This window comes from Aotus nancymaae, unplaced genomic scaffold, assembly GCF_030222135.1.
Source record: "Aotus nancymaae isolate 86718 unplaced genomic scaffold, 86718_ANA_hifiasm-v0.15.2.pri h1tg000019l, whole genome shotgun sequence".
Lineage (NCBI taxonomy): Eukaryota > Metazoa > Chordata > Mammalia > Primates > Aotidae > Aotus > Aotus nancymaae.
Window position 1 is genome coordinate 439,369 of NW_026988431.1, and position 15,652 is coordinate 455,020.

The 15,652-nt window shown below is 34.9% G+C and overlaps 1 protein-coding gene across 2 annotated transcripts in view; it reads right to left on the minus strand.

Annotated features, from left to right (window-relative positions):
- Positions 1–15,652, minus strand: part of PDCD6IP (programmed cell death 6 interacting protein) — a 71,584-nt gene that overhangs the window by 34,546 nt on the left and 21,386 nt on the right. The window contains exons 5-9 of one of the 2 annotated variants that reach the window (XM_012435474.2): positions 15,288–15,441; positions 14,027–14,127; positions 11,580–11,711; positions 4,389–4,611; positions 2,632–2,755 (exon numbers count right to left, since the gene is read on the minus strand). In XM_012435474.2, the coding sequence (XP_012290897.2) occupies positions 2,632–2,755; positions 4,389–4,611; positions 11,580–11,711; positions 14,027–14,127; positions 15,288–15,441 (734 nt within the window). The remainder of the gene's footprint in view (positions 1–2,631; positions 2,756–4,388; positions 4,612–11,579; positions 11,712–14,026; positions 14,128–15,287; positions 15,442–15,652) is intronic. The other variant, XM_012435475.2, reaches the window with a different exon arrangement.

The following is a 15,652-nucleotide window of genomic DNA, read 5'->3' on the forward strand; positions in this document are numbered from 1 at the left end:
GTAATTAAAAGTCAAACATTCTATCCTAAAAAAGCAGTCTTTTTTCACACTTTGGATTGTTACAGCATCACTAACAAGTCAGAAACAATAACCAAAATACTTTTTTTTTTTGCTCTCTTTCAGCAGAAACAACAGGTATAATTTCACATCATCTAGGCAAAATGTCAACAGTACATAGATGATCTAAGTATTCATTACAGAATCTTCATCTATTCTCAGTTTTGTGGCACAATAACAATTCCTCAGTTACTGCATTTACATGATGGGGAAAGAAGGAACATATACCTAACTACTATGTAAAGACAAAAAGGCAAATGAAGTGATGTAATACAATGAACTCCTCAGAAAATAAGCTCTGTAAAATCTTACACTGCCTGTTAATCATATGCTAGAGTAAACTCACATTCCTTTCTTGTTAAAGAAAAATGATGGTAATATCCATGCATTAATCAAAACTAAAAACATAAAAAGGCAAGCCAACTACAAGAGAAATACAGTTGGCCCTTGAACAACATAGATTTGAACTATGTGAGTCCATGTATATGCGGATTTTCTTTCACTTCTGCCACCTCTAAAACAGCACGACCAACTCTCCTTCCTCCTCTTCCTCAGCCTACTTAACATGAAAACAACATTGATAAAGACCTTTATGATGATCCATTTCCATTTAATCGTAGTAAATACATTTTCTCTTCCTTATGATTTTCTTAATAATATTTTTTCTCTAGCTTACTTTACTGTAAGAATATAGTATATAATACATATACAAAGTATGTGTTAATTGACTTTTCATGTTATCGGTAAGACTTCTAGTCAACAGCAGGCTATTAGTTAACTTTTGAGGACTTGAAAGTTATATGCTGATTTGACTGTAAAGGGGACTCAGCACCCCTATGTTGTTCAAGGGTCAACTATATTCTCAATTATATGTATCTGACAAAGGACTTGTTTAAAGATTAAGAAAAACTCAGTTTTAAAAATTAGTAAAAAAGATTTCAACAGACCCTTTACAGAAGATACATGAATGTCTAGTAAGCATATGAAAAGTTGTTCAATATCATTAGTAATTAACGGAATGCAAATTAAACCACAATGAGATACTGCTACACACACACTAAAATAGCTAAAACTAAAAAGACTGACAGTATAACTACTGGTGAGGACGCAGAACAACTGTATTTCTCAAACAGTGCAGATAGGGATATAAAATGGAACAACTGCTTTGGAAAACAACCTGGGAATTTCATATAAAATTAAATATGCTAACCATACAACTTAGGAATTCCACTCCTAGGTATTTACCCAAGAGAACTAAAATATGTCCACACAAAGATTTATACATGAATGTTCATAGAAACTGAAATGACCATCAACAGGTGAAAGAATTAACAAACTGCTCTATAACCATAAACTGGAATACTGCTCAGCAATAGAATCAAACTGATACACATAATATAGATAATCTCAAAAACAGTAGCTAAGTGAAAAAAGCAAAACACATTTAAAGTGTATACTGTACATACTGTAAGTACTGCATATGTATATACTGTAATAATGTAATATACCATATTACTGTACATGCTAAAATGTACATGCATTTTAAATTGTATAAAAAGTAAAACTAATCTAATAATGATAGGGAGCAGATCAACAGTGGCCAGGGGCCAAGAGAAGGAGGACTGAAGGGAAAGGGTCATGAGAGAATTTTTTAGGGTAATAGTAGTGTTCTCTATCTTATTCATAGTGGTGGTTACATGGGTATATACATGTATCAAGACTAATTGAATAGCCAGGCATGGTGGCTCATGTCTGTAATCCCAGCATTTTGGGAGGTCAAGGCAGGAGGATCACTGAGCCCAGGAGTTCAAGACCAGTCTGAGAAACAAAGTGAGATTTCATCTCTACAAAAAAATTAAAAAATTAGCCAGGTGTAGTGGCCTCAGCTACACAGGAGGCTGAGACAGGAGGACTGCTTGAGCCCAGAAGGTTGAGACTGCAGTGAGCCATGTTTATACCACCACACTCCAGCCTGGGTGACAAAGCAAGACACTGTCTCAAAAATAAATAAATAAATGTATATATACAAACACACACATTCATATACATGTAATTGTTGAACTGTATACTTAGATTAGTATATATTTTGTGTGTGCAAAATTTTTTAGATCAATGAATTATCTTCTTAGTATTCAATCCATCAGAAACAAAAATTGGTTCAGAACACTAAACGTACTATGTATCTTAGTTCATTTCTACTTCTCATTCCCCACAAATAAACATTTTTTAAAATACAAATTTCTAGTTAAATATCCTCACCTTGTTTCTATAATTTCTTCCAACTATATTTGCTAGAGCTTCATAAATACAGTGTTTCCCAAAAAATGGTTGTAAGTATGTAATTTTCTATTTCATATACCCTTGACATTTAGCTCTAAGCTCAGAAACTAAAATGTTCTTAAACTAAAGAACAATCAAAGTATTTGAAAGCGATATATATCAGACTTGTGAAAAATCTGACAAAAGTCATGTTTGGAAAAACAAAGACAGTTCATTCAATAGTGAAATTAAAAAAAAAAAAAAAAAAAAAAGTCAAATGGTAAACTTCAGGCTTTAAAATTAAGCTCTACCTACCCATTTGCCAAAGTGGTGGCTTCTCTCATCTGAGCAATTGATCTGTTAACCAAATCGGCTTTCCTCTGATTATAGGCAGCCAAAGACTGCTGCACTGACACAGGAACCATCTTCTCAAACAGATCTAAAATTAGGAAGAGAAATTACAACAAAATTTTAAGGCAAAAACCCAAACTGTAAAAGTGACTGTTCATATTTTCTAATATTCATAGTCTATAAATAATTGATATTTAAAGATCAAAATATCAACAGTCTATTTAGATTTAAAGATCGAAACTAAATCACTACTGAAAGCACAATTATAAAGAGAATTTTTCGATCACTACATTCATGGACAATGGCAACAATGTCTTCTTTGAACTTAATTTTCTTTTACTTTTTCAGATGTGTTCATCACTGAGTTTGAGGGATCTTCAGTGACGCTGTTCATTTGTTGATTAAATTGACTGAGTCAGGAGTCGGGCACAGTGGCTCAGGACTGTAATCCCAGCACTTTGGGAGGCCAAGGCAGGCAGATCACCTGAGGTCAGGAGTTCAAGATCAGTCTAGTCAACCTGGCGAAACACCATCTCTACTAAAAATACAAAAATTAGCCGGCATGGTGGTAGGTGCCTGTAGTCCCAGCTACTTGGGAGGCTGAGGCAGGAGAATCACATGAGGCGGAGGTTGCAATGAGCCGAGATCACGCCACTGCACTTCCAGCCTGGGGAACAGATCAAGACTCCATCTCAAAAAAAAAAAAAAAAAAAAAATTGACTAAGTAGGTCAAAGCAGCAGGATACCATTTCTCACTCCAACACTTCCTAGCTATGTGACCTTGAGCAAATTATTTAACCACTCTGTGCATCAGTATCCTCATGAAATAGGGATAATAACAGTACCCATGTCAGGGCACTTGTGAAAACTAATGAGCTAATATTTGTAAAGTGCTTAAAAGAGTACCTGACACATTGGAAACACTTTCGTGTTTGCTAAATGAACATATACTCATCCTTTCCCAGTAACAGAATGCTATCCTTGGGATCTCAGCTAGAGGCTACCATCTATTGTATACATCTACAATATAATAACATGTATTTATTTCATGCAAATAACACTTTAGAAGTTTACATGTTTAAAGAAATATTTGTGTGGGTTTTTTTTTTTTTTTTTTTTTAAGAGGGATATCACTCTGTCACCCAGGCTGGAGTACATCGGCACGATTTCAGCTCACTGCAACCTCCACCTCCCTGGCTCAAGCAAGCCTCCCACCTCAGCCTCTGGAGTAGCTGAAACCACAGGCATGCACCACCATGCCTGGTTAAATTTTGTATTTTTTGGTAGAGACAGGGTTTCACCAGTTGCCCAGGCTGGTCTTGAACTCCTGAGCTCAAGCAATCTACCCACCTCAGATTCCCAACATGTTAGGATTACAGGCATGAGCCATCACACCCAACCATATTTGTTTATTTTTAATGGCAGCATCTTAAATAACAAATGTTATGTTAACAAAATGACAAGTGCTACAATCTTAATCAAACACACAGTTTCAAGTCTTCTAACTATTGTATACTTTACATATACTTTATTATCATTTACTTTCCATCTTAACATTGCACTAATGACATAATACAATATTTATTCTCATATTCCTTTTAAACAAGATGAATGCAAATTATATTCAGAGCATACAATAGCAATTATGTGATTTTTAGCTAGGAAAAACAGAGCAAACTGGAGAAAAGTAAGATTAAAGTGTGTCTGAATAACTGACATACCAGTAAATTTCTGACTGATGGGTACATTGACTGGGGTAGACTTCACAAGTGTGGCTTTGCCAATAGGATCTAGATCTTTAAGGTCTGGAACTCGATCATGATAAATGAAGTCATTATCCTTCTTTGCTGCAGTAAGGGCACGATTGATTTTGTCAGAAAAATCCTTCACATTAACATATTCATCATAGCGAGATGCCACTGTTTTAATCAGTTCTGCTGCATGCTAAAAAGAAAAATGTCAACAACAAAAAAGAGGGAGATGATTTTCTTTCTCTTTCCCCACCAAATATTTAAGCATTGGTTTAAAAAAAAAAAAATCTTTAATTTGAAGACTTGCATTTCTAGCAATGTGGCTAACAGGAGAACCTGGAAATTCTCCCATCACAAAATACCTGAAAACTGAAGGATAATACATAGCAGCCATCCCTACAAACACACAGGTGAATTATCAAGATAATAAAAGAAATCCATGGGCCAATGAATATCAACTGACATTGAAAAAAGCTGGCTGTTGGGTTTTTTCTTCTTCTTCTTCTTTTGAGACATAGTCTCACTCTGTGATGCCCAGGCTGGAGCATAGTGGCTCAATCTCAGCTCACTGTAACCTCGATCTCCTGGGTTCAAGCAATTCTCCCACCTAAGCCTTCCAGGAAGCTGGAATTACAGGTGTGTGTCACCACGCCAAGCTAATTTTTGTATTTTTTGGTAGACATGGGGTTTCATCACATTGGCCAGGCTGGCCTCTAACTCCTGACCTCAAGTGATCTGCCCACCTCGGCCTCCCAAAGTGCTGGAATTACAGGCGTGAGCCACTGAGCCCAGCCTGGCTGTTGGGTTATTTCAATAACCAAATAATTAACAATTAAAACTTACTAACGGCCCTCATGGAGACCCAAGACAAGGGTCTTGAAACCACACAACACAGAGAATTGAGATGCACCTCTTTCACTCCTTCACATGAAGGCAGGAACCTCAAAGGGCCTAACTCTCAGTGAAAGGGTGGACCTGAAATAAATTACTCAGCACCACAAGAAGTGAACAATATGTCAACACCAGTAAGAAATTTTTTTTAAAGTCTGGCCTTATAAAAAAATGAACATAAGCCTCATACAAATTTAAATAGTATTAGGTATACTGACATCATATAAAATAGACAATAAGGCCAAAAGCATTCTTAGGGTTAAATTTAATATATAATCTTTTAATATTTGCCAATTTGCCAGAAAGATACAAATTTCTTACATTTTGTATGTAATAGTATCTATATAAACAATTACAATGAGAAATTGATACATCTACCCATTATCAAAGTGGAAGATTTTAACAAATCTGTCTCAGCAATGGCTGGACCAGATAAAAAATGTGTAAGATTATGGAAGATTTGGGTTTGCCAGACATAGAGAACGCTAGACTCCACAAATAGAGAATATATTATATTCTTAGGCATATAGAAAGCATCTACAATTATACAATGACCAGATGAGGAGATAAGGCAAGCCTGAAACACCAAAATTATAAGAATAAAAAAATGGTTTCATACTAGAAAATCTACTTATGTAATTCTCCAAAATAATAAGTTAAAAAATCAAATTTCTTCATAGATGTTGAAAAAATATTTGATAAAATTCAATATTCTTGATTTTTTTAAATCCTAGTGAAACAGAAATATCCTTAACATGATAAAAATCTTAACCTCCAAAGCTGGTATCATGCTTAGAGAAACAAAGATAACTAAAACAAAACAAACACTATCCTTCGGTGTAAATTAGGGAATGAGAAATTGCACAAATTTAAATCACTTTTTAAATCTGTAAATCAAATCTGATTTGTAAATGTGGTTGAACACTCCCCCAAATAGCAAAAACTAGTACCAGAACCATAGGCAGGCTATACACAGGGGGAAAAAAGAGAAGTGCTAAGGGGGCCACCCTGAGTTGAAACTACTTTAAGAAAATCTGAAAACAATAAAACAGGAGGGGAAAACCTTGCCAGGTGACGGTAAAGGCAAAGTGAACTGGCCCCTATCATGCTACCAGATGACCACGGAAAAAAATGTGATACTGAGGGGCCTCATTCCAAGAAAGCTGCTGAGAAAAAAAGCAGACAGATTAACTAAAAAGACAGGGCTGCTAGAGGAAGCAGAAAAGAGAAAACAGAAGAGTAGGGAAGGAGAAGAAAGGGCATAAGCACTCAGAAAATACCAGCAAAATATAAACCTTACAAGTAGATGCATCAACTTGAAACGCAAAGGCTGTGAGGAATTCAGGGAAGCACGGGTACAGAAGTAGTGGGATTCTTCCTAATCCAGGGTGGGCTTTGAGAGCCAGAGAGGTGGACTTCAGGAGGGAGCCCTTAACACAATGATGCTTGTAAAGCGAACCCTGCCCATTCCCTTGCACAGGAAACATCAGCAAGATCAATGTCTTCAAACACAAGTAACTGAAAAGGCAGCTCATCTCTCAATACAAAAAAAAAAAAAGTAAGAAAAAAATGAAAACAAGCAGTATATCCTTCCAGTAGATAATGAAAGCTCACCAAAGAAATATTGCTGCAAAGTAGATGAAAACAGCATGCTAAAAACTAAAATAAACAAAAACACTTAAGAACACAATGACAATACCAAAAGAACAGAAGACCGGATGGCCCAGACCAGAGTGGGTGATAGCCAAATAGCAAAAGAATGTGAAATGGGAATGGACAGAACTCACAAAAGTAAAGAAAAATACAAATTTATTAAGAAAGCAAGCCTTAGACATTTATACAAGGAGCAAAAGGGAAAAGTGACACCACAGAAATCACAGCAAAAAACATACAGAACAAGAAAAAGTGAAGAAAACTCAACACTGAAGTTGGGAAGGAGGTGGCTGTTACAAATGATTTAGAGGGCATATCAACCAAATGCAAAGTGAGGACTTCATGTGGATCCTGATTTGAACAAACCAAGACCCCTGAGAAAAAAAATCAGGGAAAACTAAACTAGATGTGGATAATACTGGATTATGACTATTAACTATTAACTCATAAGAATATTAATTTTGCTAGATTGGGATAATGACCCATCTAGCAAAATTTTTTAATTTTTATGTTTTAATTTTTCAAAAATCTTTATATCTTGCAGATACGGACTAAAAAGCTTAAGAATGAAATATGTGAGATAGTTGCAAAATACTCCAAAAAAATAAGAAGGAAAGGGAAATAGCTAAGACGCAAAATAGCAAAATACTGATAATCACTTAAGTTGGGTAATAGAAATTCAATGATTCATACTTTTATATACGTTTGACATTTTCCTTAATAGTTACACAAAAGAAAACTCATATGAAGAAACATATGTGAGAATAGTCAGAAAAATTCAGAAAATGACAAAATTCAGGAAACAAGCAAGGACAGGCAGGAAAATTTAAAAAATGAGAGATAAAAATGCCTACCAGACATTAAAACAGTCTAAAGTATAAATAAGTAAAATGATATGGAACTGGAATATAAACAGATAAACAAGTCAATGAAACAATAGACCCCCATATATACCACGAATCTAATGTGTGATAGGGTCAGAATCTCAGATCAGTGAGGTAAACAAGGTTATTGTAATAAATGGTTTGGGGACAACTGGGTAGCCATTTGGAAGAAGACTTTAAAAACTGGATCCATATCTAGCACCACACATCAAGACAAATTCCAAGTGGATCAACAATCCAAATATATAACAAATTACAGATATATTTATATATAGCTACTGGCAATCACATTTCTATTAATTTATTTAAGATATACTTGCTGCTATGTACTAAACTATGTTCCCCAAATTTCATATTTTGAATCCCTACCTCCTAATGTGATAGTATTTGAACATGGGGGCCTTTGTAAAATAATGGGGTTTATATGAGGTCATGAAGGTGGGGCCTCATAAGGAATTAGTGCCCTTACAAGAAGAGACACCAGAGGGCTTGCTCTCGCTGTTCACTGTATGAGGACACAGAGAGAAGGCCATCTGTAAATCTCTCCAGAATATGACCATACTGGCCACCCTGAGCTTATGAGAAAATAAATTTCTGTTGTTTAAACCACCCAGTCTATGGTTTTCTCATGGCAGCCTAAGCTAAGACACCTGCTGAAGTACAAAATGACTTGTGTATGTTGATTTTTTACTGTAGCATTCTTTACAATAGTCTATCTTGTAAACATGCAAGTATACACCAATAGGAGACAGCAATAAACTGTGGTGAAGTACAATGCAGCTCTAAGGACAGTCTCTCTATTGCTGAATTAAGATGCCAAGGTCTTCAGGATACTTTGTTATATGAGAAAAGAAGGTGTACAACACTGTATATATTAACAGTGTACTACCACTTAGGTAAGAATGAGAAGTGAGAATGTGCAGAGAGAGAGTGCACACGAGTGTGTGCGCATGTGTATTTGTTTCTATTTCAAAGAAAGAAAAGAAAACAAGAAACTAATGGAAATTAACTATGGGGCAGTAGACGAGAAGTGACGATGTGCAGTGTGTGTGTGTGTGCGTGTATTTGCTTCTATTTCAAAGAAAGAAAAAAAAAACAAAAAACTAATGGAAATTAACTATGAGGCAGTGGGAATAAAGGATTTTTCCCAATTTTATTTTGAAAAATTTCAAGCCCACAAAATAATTACTTAGGTTCAACAATTACCACTTTGCCATATTTGCTTTATCTATTCCTTTCCCATACACGCACATAATCATGTACCTTTTTTCTTTTATTGCAGAACTATCTGAAATTGACGTTAGATGCTATAAGCCCTCATCCCTAAACACCTCAGTAAGTATTCTCCAAATAAGGACAATCTCCTTAATACCTACAACCTACTATCATAACTAAGAAAACAATACTTTCACAAAATCAGATTTACAGTCTTGCTAGGTCCCTCATTAATGAGTTAAATAAATCTTTGACATATAGTAATTCTATATGTCATGTTTTTATATGTGTGTCTATATGTGTGTGCTTCTGTATCTTTTTGAAAATTGTACTGCATCATCTTTGAAGATCCACCAAAATGAACTAGAAGATCCATCTTCTAGGGCCACATAAACTGCACTGTTCAAGAAATATGAGCTGTATTAAGCTCAGGTACAATTTTTCTTGGCCCTAGAAGTGATTCTAAGCAGTAATTTTACCTTTGCTGCCATTTTATCTATTGTTTTGATTTTCTTGACTGTGATTTTATTTTCGTTTCCGGTTTGCACAAGACCAGTAAGTTATTTCTCTTTGCTAGTAGCCATAACTAGAAAGCTAGCTTAGGTCGGGCACGGTGGCTCATGCCTGTAATCCAAGCACTTTGGGAGACCGAGGTGGTGGATCACCTGAGGTTGGGGTTCAAAACCAGCCTGACCAACATGGAGAAACCTGTCTCTACAAAAAAAAAAGAAAAGAAAAAAAGAAAGCTAGTTCAATAGCATGACCTCCTAATGATCTCCTTCAGAATCACAGAGTATTATCTCTACTGAGTGAGAAACTATAGAGAATATACTTTATTGGTCAACTTCTTGTCTGTTTGCTCTGTTTGCCTTCTCAGAAGCTCAAATCAAGTAAAAAATATTTCATGCCTACAGGAAAGAAGAACTGCTCTTTGAAATATGGATCAGTGAGTGTGTTCTGTATTAACTTTTTTTGAGAAGGTTGTCACTCTATTGTCCAGGCTGGCCTCAAACTATGAGCTTCAAACAATCCTCCCACCTCAACCTCCTGAATAGCTGGACTACAGGCAGGTGCCATCACACTCAACTTCTGTCTTAACTTTTAACCTATGACTAAAGCTGTAAAACTAAAGCTATAAAATCTATGTGTCTATAACTGAGGAAAAGTCTTTACCTCCCACTGTGTGAATTTGAAATAGTTTCATTTTTTCAGGGGTACTTAAAAGCGAGACTAAATTTCAAAAGGAGTTCTTTCTCTGACTTATTTACAGAGACTAAATATGGGCTTACTTAAATCTAATTTCCAGAAACTAGAAAATAAAGAAACTAAACTTAAAATTTAAATATAATAGCCTTAAAAAAAAAAATCCTTCCCACAAATTCCTTGCTCAAAATCATTTTTATATATAAATCTAAGTTACTGTAATCAAAGTGAAGCCCCAGACAAATCTTAGGTTTGACTTTTTTAAAAAGCCTTTCTCTGATTTGGTCACTGTGAAATTGTTTTCTCATGAAAAGGCTAATTAATCTGAACCTCCTAAACAACATTTCCATTGCTGTGGTCTGAATGTGTCCCCAGAAGTTCAGGTTTCCCCAGTGCCACAATATTGGGAGGTGAGGGCATAAGAGGTGATTAGGTCAAGAGGCCTCTGCCCTCATGAATGGATTAATGTCATTATCATGGGAGAGGGTTAGTTATCAAGAGAGTGGCTTTGTTGAACAGGTCGGCTCTCTCTTACTCACTAGCACTCTCTTGCTCTTCTACCTTTCACCAAGGGTGACACAGCACAAAGGCCCTCACCACGAGCCAGCACCTTGATATTGGACTTCCCAGCCTTCAGAACTGTGACAAGTTTCGGTTCTTTATCAATTACCAGTCCGTGTATTCTGCTATAACAGCACAAAATGAACCAAGACATCCATAGTATCTTCTAATAATCAGTCCATATTTAAACTTCCCTAACTCAAATGCCCTAAGTCATCTTCCTATCCTCTACCTACCAATACTCAAAACACAAACAACTCATACAAACAGCTCTTGCTCCTGCTGGCAAGTTGCCTCAGGTGCCACAAGGTCACACCCAATACCAATGGTATGACTACAACTGCACAGAAGGTCCTCTGTTGTTTATAAGATACATATATAAATGTGCATACACATATCTCCACTGTCCTCAAGTTGTGGAAGTATATGCCCCAGTTTAGACAAAGACCCGGCCACAAGTTAAACACTGCACATACTCCTGGAGCATGGCAATTTATTTAGAATTATTTTTACATTAAAACAAACATGGATAAAAAAGAGATCTGAATATAAATTTTGCATGAATGTTTTTAGACAAAATATGAGACCTCAAAAAAACATTTAGTAGATAAAGTCTAAAGATAAAAACAATCACTTGTCTCTCTGATAGGGGTGATGAATGGGAAAAAATTTTATGGGCAAACTTGGAAATCTCACTAGAAAAAAAACAGAGATCCAAGTTAGTTAATTAAATATTTATTATCAAGAGACTCACCTGTAACCTTGCAATCTCCTCTCCAAATTTCTTCTGCTGTTTTGCCAGGATAGACTGATGGTACTCAGCATTGGCCTGCATGATACAGTGCTTTGCAGCCAAGACAGGGAACACCTCCTGGAAATAAAAATACTGACCAGGGGAGAGTCCAACCACACAAACCACCACAGACAACATGGGATGCAGGAAGAAAAAGGAAAAGAAGACAGAAATTAGAATCACCCCATTAATGGTTTAGAGATAGGTTAGTAAAGTCATCAGGTGTAAACAGAGAAGACGACATGATTTTGAATGGATTGAAATCTACGAATCAAATTTTTTTCTTCCAATTAAAATTAAGGGTTTTTTTTTTAACTGTTAACTGAAGCCAATTTAGGCTTTTATAATTCTCTTTAATTGATCCATGAAGTCAACATTTTGTTTACAAAAAGAAAGAAAAGCATGCATTATTAGAAAGAGAAGTAGAATGGACATTCACAGAGGAACACCAAGGACAGGGCTTTAGAAGCTTTCTTATGAGCCCTTACCCAGCCTGTAGAGTTAACTAAACCATCACTATTCACATATACTAATGAAATTGCTCTATAGCTGACTGTTTCATCATGTTTAAAAGAAAAAACACAGTAAATTTTCACTTAAATTCATATCCTAGGAGGGTTCTTAATAATTTTAGCCATACAAAAATGACTTAGTATCATAGATACACTAATATTTCAGTATCATATACTCAAAAACATATTATAGACAAATGCATTAAGTATATGACCAATGATATGATAAAGTATTATTTTGCCTATTTGTTTTGAAAATAATTCCAGTCAAAATTAATTTTAAAAGATCCAAAGACAAAAAGCAGGAAAGCAATTATGCCAGTAGTGGCTCTTCCAAAATGCCAAAACCTAACCTGTAACCTCACTGCTTTTAGAAAGTATATGATATTTAAAAATCCAAGAAATTAGGCTAGACAATCACTGTCTAGTCAAAAAATGCAAGAGAATAAAAAATTGAATTACTACCTTGTGTGCTTTCCTGTATTCCAGGGAATAATTTCCTACCTTCCTGGATCACTATTTGCAGATATTTCAGTTTTATAACTAGAATTTGAAAATATCTTATGAGCTTTATTAGTAAAAAGAAAAAAATAAAAGACATCTAAATTTCAAACTACACTCATGCCAGTTCTCAGGGTAAGGCTGGAGCAACTTGGTTCTGAAACAGGAGATTTTCAAGGAATACCAGGAATGCTGCAGAGGTAGCTTCCAAGTCTTTGTAGGTGACATTCTTCTCTCCATGACAGGACTGAACTAATGGCCCAACAGGATGTAACGGTACACTGTGCAGCTGAACATGAGGTCTTTCAGATGAAAAAAACATGAGAGGAGATCCCAAGTCTCTTTTTAAGAGGAAGGCTATTAACACCCAAGAGTCCTGGGCAAATTTCTGCTAGGTTCTTGCTATATCTTAAATCCCCAGGAATCTTCACATTAATTCTTTATTGATCATTTTCTAAGTAATAAGTATTACTGATGCACTTATGTGCATTTTTACTTCACCCCCAAGTTGTCTGCAATTTTTTAATGTACAAAGATTCCTGAATATGACTTATAAATCAATAAATTCCCCTACCAAAAAAAAATAATGTAACAAATAGCATATGCTATCATACGGTATATGATACCATATGATGAAACTAATTCCTTGAACATTTCTGAAGGAGAATAGTTGAAGCATATATTTCACTCAAACTTTTGAGTTTTCTTTATTAATCATTCCAAATCTACTTGTTAGTCATTTGCTTCGTCATTAACAGATGATCATCACTGAATAGTCTTTTCAATTGTCACACTGTCACTTCAGAAAGGTTTACATTAAAACATTATACTTCCTGTGATATGTGGTTTAAGATGGTTGCTTTTCCTTAGCTGTCCATTAGCAGCCCAATTTTTTAATCCCTGTTGGCAAAACTTAATTCTAATCAAAGTATCAGATGAATTTGTTAAGTTTTCTTTTCCTTTTTTCTTTATGTCTGTTTTTGCGCTTTAAGACTCATCTTTAAGAAAACAGGACAATAATTAAAAGTGTGAATAATCAACATGCTCAAGTATACATGCTTGTACTAAATCACCAATGATTCAGAACTACACAAAGCCTTGATTTAATAAAAGTATTGAAAACAGCTCGTCAATGTTTTCCAGAAAGAGTTTTAGCTTGAAAAAACAAGTTTAGTAAAAGGTAAAGACAAAGGCATCCCCGAAATATAAAAGAATTGTTCATGCACCTCAAATTTAAAAAGAAAAACTATTTCCACTATATATTCTTCAGATAACTCTATTAAAACTTCAAATTTCTTTACAATATGTAAGTTTCAACTTGCTTCTCATACACAAAAAATGTCTAAATATTTCCACATGCAAAGTAAGTAAGTGTTTATAAAAACAATAACTGACCTTGGGGAGAGTATCTTTGTATTGACACTGTTTGAAAGCATCACCAAAATAATCTGCAGCCTGATTAGCCAATTTAGCTATGATGGCATCTTTCATTTTATCTGGAATAAAATATGAAGTTGACCATTATAATTAAAATAAATATGAGCTAATCTGACATGTCTCAGTATAAACATTGAAATCACAAGTTTGTACATGCATCTTAAAATTCCCTTATTGATGAAATCACGTTTTCTGCACAAAATTTAAAACAAAGACAAAATAGATTAGTGGTTGCCAGCAGGTGGGGAAAGGAGAACGAGGAGTGATTGCTAATGGGTACACAGCTTCTTTCTGGGATGATGGTAATGTTCTAAAATAAGATAGTGGTGTTCAAAACTATGAATATACTAAAACTATTATGTTGTATACTTAAAAAGGGTGAACTTTAGTGTATAGTAATTTTTTCTCAATATAAGCTGTTATTTTAAAAGAAAAAAAGTATTCCAATTCCTATCTCTTCTACATGATAACTGATCCCTTATTTTCGATTTCTCTGTACTTACACATTCAGCCCATATTTCAATCTCTCATGCTAACTTACATGCCTTATAAGAATAATTCTTATTCCCTCATTCCCAGGGCCTGGGACTGTGCCTGGATGACTCCTTCTTGTCATTTAGGTCTACTTTAAACAGGATTTCCTGAAAGAAAGCCTTCTTGACTAATGAATCTAAAATTAGCACAATTTCCGCTACATCCCTATTCCATAACCATACTACCAGCCACTATCATGTAATTCTTTCTTATTTTTTACAGCAATTATTTCTGAAATCTTACAGCAACTCTTTAAGAAATTATCCCGGCTACTTAATTCTTGTTTATCATCTCTCCGGCACCAAAATACCAAAATGTAAGGTTGTTTTCTAACTTTGCTTATCTAGAAACTAGAACAGTGACTGGCACAGAGTAAGTACCTAATAAATATTTTCTGAATAAATGTCTGATGTATTAAAAACATACATAAATACTATTCCAGAACAGAGTGTTTAAAGACAATTACTAACTAACCATTTCATGACTTCAAACACAGCCTACATTCTTAAATGTGCATTTGTGCCATAAGTTCAGAAAAGGATAGCTGAAAATTTTCAATAATCTATGTATCAAGTTCAAGAAGGAAAATTCTACATGGAACATATTATATTCTAATCACTTCCTTAATTTAAAAGTCTATCACTTCTTTTCATATTCAACAAAACGGAAGACAAATTGGAGTTACCTCTTGTGGCTTTTAAAAAAAATACTTCTTGAGCCTGTGCCAGCATAATAAGACTAAGGGTCCCAACAGTATCTGGAGATATGTCCACGGTAGGCTCTCGATTTAAGGCAGATAAAACCGTCTCTTTAATATGTAAAAAGGCACCACTAGCAAACTAAAGGGGGGAAAAAGAATTTCTTTAAAATCTATAGGAACTCAACAAGACATAATTTGCTACTGTTACATATAAAACTCATTTCAAATGTTAATTCAGTGAACAATTTAATATATTTAAATTTTTCTAATATGCAAAACTAATCTAAAACATCTGACCTACAGACAATAAGGTTATCTTTCTAAAACTCTATAGTACGATAAGAGATTTA